The 13,199-nt window shown below is 53.5% G+C and overlaps 1 protein-coding gene across 4 annotated transcripts in view; it reads right to left on the reverse strand.

The window, feature by feature from the left end:
* Positions 1-13,199, reverse strand: part of CTBP2 (C-terminal binding protein 2) — a 78,814-nt gene that overhangs the window by 3,812 nt on the left and 61,803 nt on the right. For 3 of the 4 annotated variants that reach the window (XM_085299104.1, XM_085299103.1, XM_085299105.1), the window contains exons 3-9: positions 3,801-3,955; positions 2,793-2,937; positions 1,528-1,734; positions 1,195-1,409; positions 976-1,106; positions 710-837; positions 23-140 (exon numbers count right to left, since the gene is read on the reverse strand). In XM_085299104.1, coding sequence (XP_085155230.1) covers positions 23-140; positions 710-837; positions 976-1,106; positions 1,195-1,409; positions 1,528-1,734; positions 2,793-2,937; positions 3,801-3,955 — 1,099 coding nt within the window. Of the gene's footprint in view, positions 1-22; positions 141-709; positions 838-975; positions 1,107-1,194; positions 1,410-1,527; positions 1,735-2,792; positions 2,938-3,800; positions 3,956-6,169; positions 6,462-13,199 lie in introns of those variants that run through there. The other variant, XM_085299107.1, reaches the window with a different exon arrangement.

A 13,199-nucleotide genomic window follows, 5' to 3' on the forward strand; every position in this document is an offset into this window, starting at 1 on the left:
CGGGGCCCTTGCGCCGGCTTACCTGTACGCGGCACCATTGAGCTCCGGATGGATTGCTTGCTGGTCTAGCACGGACCACGGCGCTGTTGTGACAAAGAATTCCTTATTCACGCAGTTCCTCAGGCTCTCCGGGATGCGACCTGGCGCGTCAGTAAAGGTAAGGCTGCGTCAGGCAAGGGACAGCTTTACGCCCCGCACCAAACCACAGTTTTCCAGCGGTGGAAAGGGGAGGGGGGAGCTCAGGCTGGCTCTCGGGGGGCGGCTCTGCTGCGCTCCCGGGCTAGCTGCTCGCGGGCCGCTGAGTAAAGAAATAAAACCCGCAAGTGCTCGGCGCTGGGACGGCAGCATCTTGCTACGAGGGAAGTCATTCCTCTCCCCCACCGCCCCGTGTGGGCAGAAGAAGGACGAGGAGGCCAGGAAAACCCAGCCTTGCTGCTTTTTCCAGACCACCAGACTGAGGAGGCGGGAAGAGGAATGACACCTGGTTTCTGGGGCAGCCGTAGCTCCTCGGCCCCTGTAAAAATGGGATTATTTAATGTTTAAGGCGCCCAAAAGACAGGGACCTGCCGCTGGGGCTCCCCGGTTCGGCGGGGCAGGGAAGTCGCAACCCCGGCCCGCAGCACCGCGGGGCTCGAGCTGCCGGAGCCCGTCCAGCGCAGCTCTGGGGCTCCCTCGTGCCCCCGGAGCCGCGGCGGGGGCCGGTCCCTACCCGTGATGGCCCGCCGTATCTCCGTAGCAGCAGCCTCTCGCATCTCCAGCGACGCCTGCTCGCTGTACCAAGCGGTGTGCGGCGTACAGATTAAATTAGGAGCGTCTTTCAACGGGCCTTGAGCAAAGCTAGGAAGGAAGGGAGAGGGGGAAGAAAGTCAATCGGTGTTTAAGAGGAGGGGGGAAAGCCGGCGGAGAAGGTGGGCGGCCGCGCGGCCGTCGTGACGGGAGGGAACCCGAGGGGCGCCAGCGCGGGACGGGCTCTACCTGAAAGGCTCCGACTCGTGCACGTCCAGCGCCGCCCCTCGTATCCGCCCCTCCTTCAGCGCCTGCGTTAAGGCCTTCTCGTCCACCAGCCCGCCGCGCGCCGTGTTCACCAGGAACGCGCCCTGCCTCATCTGGCGGCCGCCGGCAGGAGAGACGGCACGGTGAGGGCCGGGCACGGCGCGCCGCGTGCCCCCGCCGCCGCGGCCCCGCGCGCCTTACCTGCTTGATCGTGAAGTCGTTGATCAGGTGGTGGTTATGCTCGTTAAGGTTGCAGTGCAAGGAGACGCAGTCGCTCTGGTAGAGCAGGTCCTGCAGCGTGTAGACCCGCTGCACCCCCAGGGACCTCTCTATCCCGTCCTGCAGGTACGGGTCGTAGAAGAGCACGTTGAAGCCGAACGCCTTGGCCCGGACGGCCACCGCCTGCGCCGTGCGACCTGCAAGGGGCACCCAAGGGAGAGAGGGCGGCGTGAGCGCGGCCTGCCGCCCGCGCCAGCCCTGCCCCGGCCGAGCCGCGCTCCCGCTCTCCCGGCGCCGACAGCTCCGCCGCCGTACCGAACCCAATGAGGCCGAGGGTTTCTCCTCGGATCCGGGCTGCTCCTGAGGCCACCTCCCGAATCTGCTCCACGCTCTGCACCCGGGTCCCTTCCCGCAGCGCCTGGTAGAGCCAAGTGTTTCGTCTGTAGAGGTTGAGGACGTGGCAGATGGTGGAATCCGCCGTCTCCTCCACGGCTGCCGACGGGATGTTGCAGACCGCGATCCCTGGAGGAGGAAACACAGCGAGGCAAAACCGCGGCTCAGTGACGGCCAAGCGCGGCCAGCAGCCGCCGTCGCGGCCTCGTGCCGCGTGGAGCCGGGCGCCCGGAGCCGCTCGGCGCGGAGACAAACCGAGAGGCAGGCCACCCGGGGAAGAAAGCTCCTCCAGCAGACTCGTAAAGCAGAGAGACTTTGTCAGCTCGCGAGTCACCCGCTCCAAGCGGGGTTGCAACGAGCTGCCGAAGCTCGCGCGGAGCCGCGCTGCCGTTCTGCCCCGAGCCGGACGCGGGCTCGGGCCCCACCGCGGCTGAAGCCGGCCGACGCGCTGCAGGCGGCTGCTGCTGCATGGCCAGGCAGCACGTTTAGGCACCCGTCATTTATTGACTGCGCAGTTTAAAAACTACCTTATGGAAAGCAATAGCAATTAAACTTTACGCTACATTTGTGGGCAGTCATTACATTTTCTACCTTAAACCACATTATTTGGCCACCCAATTTCCTAAGTATAAAAAGGATTATACTGCAGCATCGCATTACTTTATCTGTTATATTTTTCTTTTTGTGATGCTGAAAGCCTTGGAACATTGTTATAATAGATAATAACAATAAGAGTTAAAAATATGGAAGGAAACATCGCATTCAGAAGATGCTGTTCTCCTATCAAAAGGATAATCCACTACACTAAGAATTGCTTTTTCAGAATGACTATTTGAAACTCTCTTATCTCAATTATCCTTGTAAAATGGCTCACGTGAAATGGCTGTTATTATTAACTCCCCCAGAGATAACCTTTAATACAAGAGAGCCTGGACAACACTACCACAGGACTTCTTGATGGACCAAACCTTTGGATCAGACGATTAGAAACAGCTGTAACTTGCTGCTAAGATCACGGCAGCGGCTGAGGTAATTTTAGGGTCTGAATCAAAACCCTTCAGGGAAATCTTGCCTGTAATTCCATTTTGCTAGAGCTCTTCTAAGAAAAAAAAGCAGTGGTGTGGGCTGCTTTGGAAGAACCGGACGGATGCGGCCATCAACGAGGAGGGGACAGAAGTGAGACCTACCAAGCTCCCCTGCAGCTTTGATGTCAATGTTGTCATAGCCGCTGCCTATCCGAACAATGACCCGTAAGGCCTTGAACTTTTCTAGATCTTCTCGAGTCAGAGTGATGGTGTGGTACATCATTGCCCCAACGGCTTCATTTAATACCTGAAACAGAAGAAGACGACGTCAGAACTACCAGGACACGTGAGGTGGTACTGTCACGTAAGGCTGTACCTCCCCTCAACGGAGGGTCATATCCTGATCAGCGCTCACCACAAGCTACTGCCATGCCCCGGAAACCCAAGACTTGTCCAAACTCTGCAGGATTGGCTCATTTACCAATAATAAAAAAAAAAAATCTGTCTTCCTTCCCCTGCACTGAGTATCGGAAGTGCTGCAAAGGTCAGCCTTGATGTTATTTTTAGTTCCTTTTCCCAGATCCTGGAAGTGTTCTCTGATCACTTCAAAGCTCATTTGAGTTATCTAAATGGGCACCGAGAACAACTTTGGAGCAAGTATTGACAACTAGTTGAGCTTCCAAGCAGAATCAGCCCTCAGGAGCGTACAGATCTGCTGGCTGAGCGCTCCGACCTGACCCGTTCAGTGCTGCGGAGAAACCGGCTGCTCAGCATGGTGTTTATCTGGTGGGACCCATCAGCTGCGGCGTGGTGAGGCACCAGCAAAACAAGGACAACCGCGCTGCAGAACGGAAAGGCGCAGAGGGCTGCGTGTCACGGCAGCGCTGAGCAAGCCGACTTAAAAAAACTGAAATAAGAAGCGTTAATAATATTGACATAAATGTTAAGCAATAAGGTGAATTTTTTTCCAAAGTAACATCTGGCTTTTCAATCAGCTTCACTGAATTTTAATCTGCGGTGACTTCTGTTGATGTTATCTGCTAAACAACGTAAAGGGTAGCCTTATATTTTTTTTTTTCAAAAATAATTCAAACAGGAAAATACAAAGGCTAGACCATCACGCTCTTCCCCAAGCCAAAGCCACCCACGTAAAATCGCAGCTTATGTTACCTTTTCGTGAATCTCCTGAGTTGATTGTGCGTCACAGAATGCAACAGTGGCCAAATCTTTCAAAATGGGCATCTCGACGGTGCAGTCCCTTCCGTCTAGCAGGGCCACCAGGGGACGGGGGTGCATAGGGCCATTCATGATCTGCGGGCGAATACCTGCAGGCAGAAGCAGCGCAGATTTTACACTGACTGACGGCACCCGGCAAGCCTCTCCAGGGTGCTGGCCCCGGGGCAGGGGGAGAAAACACGGAGGAGCCTCGTGTGGAGCTGCCGCCGCTGGAGGCAGAGCGAAAGCGGTCGTGAGCACAGTCTGCAGCAGCGCCGGCTTACTCCATGGCAGGGAATTCCTGGGGCTCGTTTTCTCTCTAGAAGACCAGGCGATAGTTATTTCTCTAGCAAGTGCAACGAGCTCGAGCCGGGTTTGGCTTGGGGCTGGGGATTTTTCTGCGGGGGGCACAGGTCAAACAACTCGCGCGGGGATTTAGAGAAGAAACGCCGCTGCCCGCGACACCGAAGCGACATCTCTGCGAGTCCGACCAAGCCCCGGGGACGGAGGGTGTCGCGCAGCGCCGGCCCGCGGGAAAACGAGCCGTGCTTTCCCGTCCGGGCTGCCGGAGCAGCAGCGGGATGTGCAGCCGCCGGTAGGGGCTGGCACGCGAGGGGCCACCGCCGTGCCTCGCCGGCACCCGCCTTTATTTGCACGGGAGAAAAACAAGCCCACGGAAAGAGGCAGATTTATCTCAGAGGGTTTATCCGTCCTCCGTCCCTGCTTCACTGAATCGAGCCGGAGCAATGAAGAACCACCTGAGCTGACTGAAGCTTTCCGACCCTCTGCACAAACGTTTTTGGACGAGGTCCTTCCCCCCCGCGGAGCTCGCCCCCAGCACGGACCGCAAGCAGCGGGGTAGGTTTGCACGCGTGTCCTCCAGACGGGAGCGCGACTGTGTCAGTAGGCAGGGCGCAGCGCCGGGATGATTTGGGTAACTGCAAGAAGCTTGGGAGAAGATGAGCAAGAATAAAACCACGTATGACTCTGGGTGCTCCCGCAAGCCTTCAGTGAAACACTGCCCCGCAGCTGGGTTATTATTTCCCCCTATTTAACAAGCGACTGAATCACAGCGCGGACTGAAAGGTTACGGCGCAGGCGACCTCTGCGACGTGGAGCATCGCACGCTTCTCACGCCCCGCAAACCCGCCCGCGAGAGCGCAGCCGCCGAGGGCGAACGCTGGCTCCAAACGGCACCAGGTAGTTAGAGGAACGTCTCTCATTTCTCCGACTTCAATAAGGTGATTTACCTCCACTTTACAGGGAAAGTTTTGAAGCAAATCAGTCGGAGACGAAGCACAACGTATGGTAATCACCTTTTAATAAAAACCACCGACAGCTCTGCAACTTAAATCGCAGAGCGCAGTCTCCATCTTCCCCGCCTGTCTCCCTCTAGACGCAGCCCCACTACTCCAAATGTGTACTTTACGCTCTATTTTGTAGCTGCTGTGTAAACAGATTCTAACAAAAACATTTGGCCTGACAAAACCAAGTTAAACTTAGCACGATTTTGGTTTTATTCAAGCTCGTGCAGCACATCTGCGCTGCGCGCGGCTGCTTCGCTACGGACGAGGCATGCCGGGGAGCAGAGAGCAATTAAAATCCAGGCGCTCCCACCCTGAATTCTCAACTAAACCCCGGCAAAGTTGACGCAAGTATTGTTCAGTATCTATTTTTCAAGCGTTTTCAGCCAGCCGTGGCCTCTCGCCAGCGTTTCAGTGGAGGGCTTTTTAAGGAAGAGGGAGAGCGGGAAGGGTTTACGGGGGGAAAAAAAATAAAAAGGAGAGCGAGGGAGTGAGAAAAAGAAAGGTTTTGCAGCAAGACGGAGAACTCCTACTCCAGGGCGACTCACAGGCAGCGCCGCTTGTTGCACGCAGCTCCGCGCACAGAGCGCTTTTGTTTCATTTTTAATGCACAAAGCCTGCTTGTCCTCTGCCGCCGCTCCTCCCCTTTGCCACCCACTTGTATCCGATCCCAGCGGCACCCCGGCCAAGGGAATTCGGGAGCGCTCCCTGCTAAATGGCAGCCTTTGTGCGACCGCAAGGCGGCTGGTGCTATCTCGCGGAAACAAAAGCCGGAGCCATTTGCCTAATTCTTATTAATCTCAGTTGCCTACGCCACGCAGCATTTAAAAAAAGAAAAAAAAAAAAAAGAAAAGAGAAGAGAAGGCTTTAAACATGTCCACTTGCAGTACATAAAAGCGCCCCAAGAAGCGATCCTGACAATCCACCGAGTTCCTCCTCCACAACAAAGTAGCTACAGTCTTACAGGCAACGACACACTTTATTAAACAAACAGAAAAGAAACAGGAAATTTCCCCTTGCCTGGAAAATGTTGCCTCCACATTCTTCTTCTTACGAAACCCCACACATGGTAGCGGAGGAGGGCGGGAGGAGGCGGGGGGAACCCCCGCTCGGCCAAACGCTACCCCCTCGCAGGGCGCTGGCTCTCCTCTCCTCTGCGAGGGGGTCTCTTCAAGCACGCGGTCCCGCGGCCCACAGCTGCAACATCTCAACACAAATGTCTCTTTGAACACGGAGGGGAAAGAAAAGGCTTTTGTCCCGAGCCGCGGCAGCACGGTCTGAAACCGCGAGCGGAGCCGCGGTCACCTCCGCGCGGCTCCCAACTCTTCCGAGCACTCCCTCCAGACTTTGCCGAAGCTTTTAACTAATCATAGTTCTTTCCCAGCCCTCGAATAAAATCATGTGAGTGCCAGCCAAAAAATCTTATGCTATGCACACTAAAGGGTTTGTATATGTCGCAGCTCCTCTTTCCCCCCTCCGCTCCCCTCCTCCTGTTGACTTGCACACACGTCCTTCCTCCCCCCCCAAGTTGTTTCCAAAGGATTTAATGTGCCGTGCTGTGTTTTATCTTTGTTTGTTTGGAGTTTTTTTAAACTTAAAAATGAAGCATGCCTCTCCACGCTGAACAAGGCTCCAAACTGACAGCCTTCAGCAGCAGCAGCAAGGAGGAGAGCACAGCAGGGCTGCAGCCATCTGATTTGGCACCCAGAAACGAAGGGCCAAATTCTTTCTCGACGTGTAAATCAGCTGGTCTTCAGCACGCGGAACGGAGCTAGCCGGCTGGCAGGATTCGCTCCCGGCGCCTCCCGGGACGCCTGCCCCAGACCCCGTCCTGCTCCAGGCAGCGAGACATCTGCAGAAGCAGCCCCTGGGCAGCACCTTCCCCGCGCGCTGCTGCAGAGCGGCTCCAGGTTTGGCCCGGTTCCCTCCTCCTCTTCCTAGCCACCGTCCTCACTGCTGGAAGCCATCCCACTGCCTCAAGCGGCACCCCTGGCAGCGTGGGGCTAATCACACGGCAAAGACTGCACCACCCAGCAATGGTGCAAGAGCAGCACGCGGCAGAACCGCGCAGGCGTTCACGGGCACGTGCAGCTGGCTACCAGACAGGAGGTGCTGGGGACCTGCTAGGATGGCTTTGGGCGCCAAGGAGAGAGGAATCGTGAAATCAGAGGAGAGGACCAAGAACGAGCACAGCTGCAGACGCAGCCTGGGGTGGGAAGGACTGCTCGGAGGTGGGGCAGGAGCTCCACAAACCTACGCAGAGACCGTTCGAAGGTGTGTGGGGCTCAACTCTAGAGAGGTAACACGAAAGAGCAACTGGGGGTCAAACACCCAGACTCCACCGGGGACTTGCACTGTGCCAGGACGCTGAACGAGGCCCATGGTGGGGAGGGAAACGAGAACCTTTCTCACCAAGCACATTCAGAAATGAGTGACTGGCAAAGAAGAGGGGTCTCCGTTGGCCAGGACTGAGGCCAGAAAGCCTACTCCCATCAAGCCACGATGACAAAACACCGGACACCACAGTCTCACATTCACACAGGCAGTTTAACCGCGAGCGTCACCGCAAAGCAAGTGTTGGTTACGCCTGGGAACTAGAAGGAGCCTACAAGCCCTCTCAAGGCAGCAGGATCTTTCCGTGGATTCTAATGGGACCTCTAATGTGTCCTGGCCAAAGACCATCCAACAAGCACTTAAGATCCTGATTAAATGCAGGCACCCACGTAGTCCTGCCGACTTCCAAGAGCCTGCTCATACACTTAAAGCTCAGCTAGCGCTTAAGCGCTTTGGCAGGTAACGGAGAGACTTTGCTAGACTTTGTGCTCAGAGTCTAAAACGGCAATATTAAATATCTGTGAAGCACTCGAGAAAAGAGAGATGGTACGTTTGGCAGTATTAGTTTTTCTTATGAAGGTAACTGGTACATTAAACAACCGCCTGTATATCAACTGCGGTACTTAATGCTCCACGATTCAGGCAGAGTAACCGCCTGTACGTGCATCACGGATAACACACGGTGTGATGGTTTGCCAGTTTTAGCAGCATCACTTGCAAGTAGAAAGGCACGAGGTAACATCAAAGAATTGCAGAAGAAAAGTTTATATACAGTGTAGGAAGGCGCCATGGATGTTGCAGGGCGAAAGGGACCGTGCTCCTCTCCTGCAGCGTATTCGGAAGTAAGCTCTTTCGTTCACTTAACTTTTCCTACTAATAAATGCCTCTCAAAATAAATGCATATGCAAAAATGGAATAAGACAGTCTTTATCTCACAGTCAGGGGAAAACAGATATATACTGTTATTTCTATTTTTAAATACTCCGGAGGCATTTGATACCATAAAGGCAGAAGCGATCCAAACACAGAGCTGGTTAAAAAAGTGACACCAAATAGCTTTGCTGTTTATAAATAATCATCGCATAATTTTTAAGTAATACATTTTTGAGACTTCCAGGATGCTACTGGGAAAAGGCTGTAAAATCCCCCCTTTTCGGACAAGATCTGGAAGCGTGAATCAATCACCGTAGCACAACTGGAGGTCACCTGCTGCACAGCTCAGCCGACACTGCTACGGTGACAACGGCATGTCCCTGGGCAGCTGACTGCAAGAAAAATGCTATTTTTGCAAGAAAAATTCAGTTTTGTTTTGTTAGGGGCAAACCCAGCAGGGTTAGGGGAGCTCAGCCCCCCCTCCCCAAATTTTGCCAGTCTGGACTTCAGGCCGTGGCCAGCCCCGGTAGCTGTCAACGCCCGGGAGGTTATTTTGCACTATTACATTTTCTCCCTGCAGCGCACAAAAGCTGGCTTTTCGCCAGCCCTTTTTTCCGATAACTCTCAGAACTTCCTCTGAGAATGTATTTTGAAAAATTCATAGGAAATCCCCATATAAAACCGTGTCCTTATTAGCTCATACGAATACAGTGATTACAATCCCCGTCAAAGCCCCAGGAACCGACAGCAACCACGAACAAACGCTAGGTAAAAAATCTGGCAAGTCGTGGTGTCTCATTACTGCGGCAGCTCGAATTCCTGCAGGTGGACGTGCCGGAAACCGATACTCGCCTGGACCTCCCTTTGCGTGCCCAAAGCAAAGCCCAGCGCTAGGTGTAACCCGCTGCCGACACCGTGGGAACGCGCGAAGGGGCCTCGGCGCGAGCCGCAGGCTCTGCAAACGCCAGGGGATTTTTTGGCTGTTCAGTAACCCTGGGCTGGACAAAATCTCACACAGGAACACCCCAGATTCAGTTTCAAGTATCATAAGCTTGTGTAATACAAAAGCTGAAATATTACACGCCTTTCCTCCACTATATACTCTCCATCCCCAGTAATCTGTGTTTCACCTCCTCATTTCCCGGTGACGAGGTGGGAAAAACCTGCCCCCGAGGATGGAAACCCTCGGGACTCCGATGAGCTCCCCAGGGAGCTGATGGGACCGTCTTCTCCAGGAGCTACGTCAGGTCAGCAGGACAAATCACCCGGGCCACCAGCGCCCAAGCCTGGGCCTCAGGTCCGCGGCGGCGGAGCGGCAGGGGATCCCGCAGGCTGCTGGGATCCGAGGGAGGAGGCGGAACAGATGGGAGAGGCCGTATGGGCAGCTAATGGATGCTACCAAGGAAGCTAAAAGAAGCATCTGGAATTAAAAATGCTCACTCACAGGAGCTCAGTTGCTTTCTTTCCTTTTTTTTTTTTTTTTTGGAGAGAGGGATGGGAAGAAAAGCCAAAAGAAAAACAGGCTTTTTGCTGTTACGATACAAATGCAGGCTCTCAAGCCGTCCACTGCAGCAGGGGTTGGGCTTTGCAACCCTTCTTAAAAACAGGATGCTTAAAATCCCAACAAATTCCCCCTAAATGTGCCCCACTACCAAGTCCGGAGCAGAAAGCAAATTATACTCGTAGTGCTCAGCGGATGGCTTTCGTGGTACTATCCAGAAACCTGCAGAAACGCTTTCTGCAGCGCCTCGCCACTTCAGCTGCAGTATATACGTATATACGTCCTTTATGTTTTACACGTGTGACGTTTACCCCCGAGACTCCCATCGCAAGCCGATGGCATTGCATAAGAGCTCTGCTTTGAGTCTCTTCTGATCCTTGCCCATTTTCACCATTTATCTTTTCCCTTCTATCCAAAGAAAACAAACTACCTCAGTAAAAAACAAACAAACTGCTCCAGGAAATGGACAGCTCTGTTTCTTTCTTTCTTTTTTTTTTTTTTTTTTTTAAAAAAAAGAAAGAATAAATAAAGCTGAGGAGAATCAGGCTAATATTTTTACACCGCCTTTCTCCCCAAATCAGAAATGGGCCCAATAAAATGCAGTTTCTTTGTCCACGCAAGTCCGTTCTGGGAGGAGGTTTAAGCGCTCCCACCCCAGCGGGACGCACGTGACAGTGTCCCGGTGCAGTCCCCACGCTGCGTTCAGGAACCGCGGAGCAACGCTGTCAGAAGAGCCAAAGGCAGTCGTGCAAAGCCCAAGCGAAGAGAGCCACCGACACTCGCCAGCTGGGCACGAGGGGCCCTACCTCCCCACCCCGCACCCCGAGGGGCTCGGGCGCTTTAGAGAGGTTGGGGAAGAGTCGATTAAAACACGTAGGCTGAAGATCAGCCCGCCGAAGCAGCGGCAAGACCCTCGTCACGGGGCTGGGTGGCAGGGTAAAGGAGGACGCCAGCGCTCCCAAACGCCGGGGGAGTCCACCTGTCCACCAGCTGCTCCAAGATTTTGCGGTCTGCTTTTTGAAAGAAAAGATGCATCTTTAGCCGGCATTATGGCACAGAAAATAGCTCAGGCTGCCCGTTTTGGGAAAAGGCAGTGGTTCAAATTATATCATCGCACAGAGAGAGGGAAAAACAAACCAGGGTGTTCGTTTACACAACCTGACAACGAATCAACTTTGCAGGACGCAAACTACATTTTATCTCATACATGGAAAACTGACAGCCATATGGTTTAGACTGGAAATTTCCCACAAATGAAAAGCAAAATGTAATCAATTGAACAAAGCTTTTGGACGCAGCTTTCGGAAAGTGCACGGGACGCAGCCTGACTAGCTGTCCATGTGCCATATGCACCTCCTAAACTTGTGTTTGCACATTGATAACGAGCCACTCTGAGCGGAAAACAAAGAAAATGCCACGTCGTGATAGACTCGTCGGAGTTAGGGCAGCGGGAACCGCTGATGCTTAGTGCTTTTAATTATGCTGGACAGAAAGTGCCATAAATCTTCGAGGCAAAATACGCAGAAATTTTCTACGCGTGGGTCCGTTTTGCTGGTGTTGCATGGCAGCACCCATCTCCTACCAGGAAAACGTCGTGCTGGGCTGCTTCTCAAGGATCTAGCCCGGGTTTTAATTAACGCTCCTTTTCCCAAAAGCAGCACGGGAGATGCCAGTTGGATTTTCAGAACCTCCCCAAAGCTACCTTTGGCCAAGTGCAAAGCACCAGAAAGGGCTGGTGGTAACCTCAGTTCCCTGTGCCAACGCCACAGAGGGGCCACAAGGCTGCAGGGATGGTTTCCATCCCCTAAGCCCACCTGCGCATCTCCAGCACTTTCATTCGAAGTGATAAAGCTCACCAAACCTTTCAGAAGCGCAGCCCGACGCGGTCTGAGCCAGCTCGGGGCTGGCGGGAGGAGGCACTCGCACAACATTTCTCCTCCTTAACGGTCCCGCTAACGTGCTGAGAGATGGCCTCCAGAAGCACCGTGGTGGCCATCCCGCTGCCAGAGGTGACCTCGGGGCTCTTTTATTTCCAAGCCGGATCTCACTGACGCTTCCACGCTTTTCCTGGGACAAAACCTTGGTAAGCCAAGTAACTGCAGCGAGGGTTGTGGGTGCCATGCAGAAGCACAAGAGGAATCGCTGGTGTGTCCCCCACACCCGGCACGGCACCCACAGCAGCTTCCAGCAGCTCTTCTGCAAGGCAGGGGACAGTGGCTAACCGTGCAAGAGGCAAAGCCAGGAGCTTCCTCCCCAGCCCGCAGAGCACCCATAGCCCTGCCCTGTCAAAATAGCTCCCAAGTGCATGTGCCAAACCTGAACCAAAGCCTGCTCAGGGACCCTGCTGGAAGGCCACCCCTTCTGGACACCAGAGGACATCCCTTCTTTGACACACAAACACAAAACACTTCTGTAAAGTCCACTGTCACCCCTCTCAGACATCCCTCCGCTCTTAGGTCAGCTCCTCTGTTTTAGAGCTAACAGCAAATGAACCCAATTTCAATGGATTTCAAAGGAGCAGAAGTTAAACCAAAGCCATGTCTCCATGCTCCACATTCACAGAACATACAGTGCCCCTGTTTTTGCCTCCCTGTTTTCTTACTTTACCTCTAATCGTTTTTTTCTCATTTCTTTCCTCATTCTGTTTTGTGCTCTGCCCCTACACTCAGAGCCCTCTCAGTTCTCCCATCACTCTTTGAAGTTGGAATTAAGAATTTGAGAAGAACAAGCCTGCTTAGAGCAAAAGGGAGGGTAAAATGCAAATGCAGCAACCAGGGAGCGGCTTGGAGAGGTCTTGTGAGGTGCTGAATGCCTGCAAATCCCACTGATTTCCCTAAGATAAACACACTCACTTCCTTGCAGCACTGGATTGGAACTAAATGAGAAAAAAACCCTAAATACTAACATTCAAAAGCACTTAACTACAACCAACTTGCTCTTAAAGTTGATTTACAACTAATGCTCTACAAGTATATTGCAGGATTTTTATCAGAGTTACAGTGAAAGAAAGGGCACACGTTGAGTTCCTGTTGACATTTAAAATAGCCTAGAAGCATAAAAATACAGTAAACAGATTTTGGACACGGCAGCAACTCCTAAAACCCACCTGCTGCACATGAGCGGAGTGGGGTTGGCAAATGAAATCTGAACCGCATTTCCTTCCCCAGCATGGAAGCAAGAACACTGTAATGACACCGACCCATTTGAGCGTTGCGCAGGACATCTGCCTTGATGTCCTGGCAGAGCAATGGCGCTCACTTACCTCCTCTGCCATCGGCCCATCCTCAGGACAAGGCGGGATGACAGGCATTGAGTCCTCCCTTCCTTTCAAAGCTTTTTTTT

This window comes from Rhea americana, unplaced genomic scaffold (genome assembly GCF_003343005.1).
Source record: "Rhea americana isolate MKP2758 unplaced genomic scaffold, rheAme1 scaffold_145, whole genome shotgun sequence".
Taxonomy (NCBI): Eukaryota; Metazoa; Chordata; class Aves; order Rheiformes; family Rheidae; genus Rhea; species Rhea americana.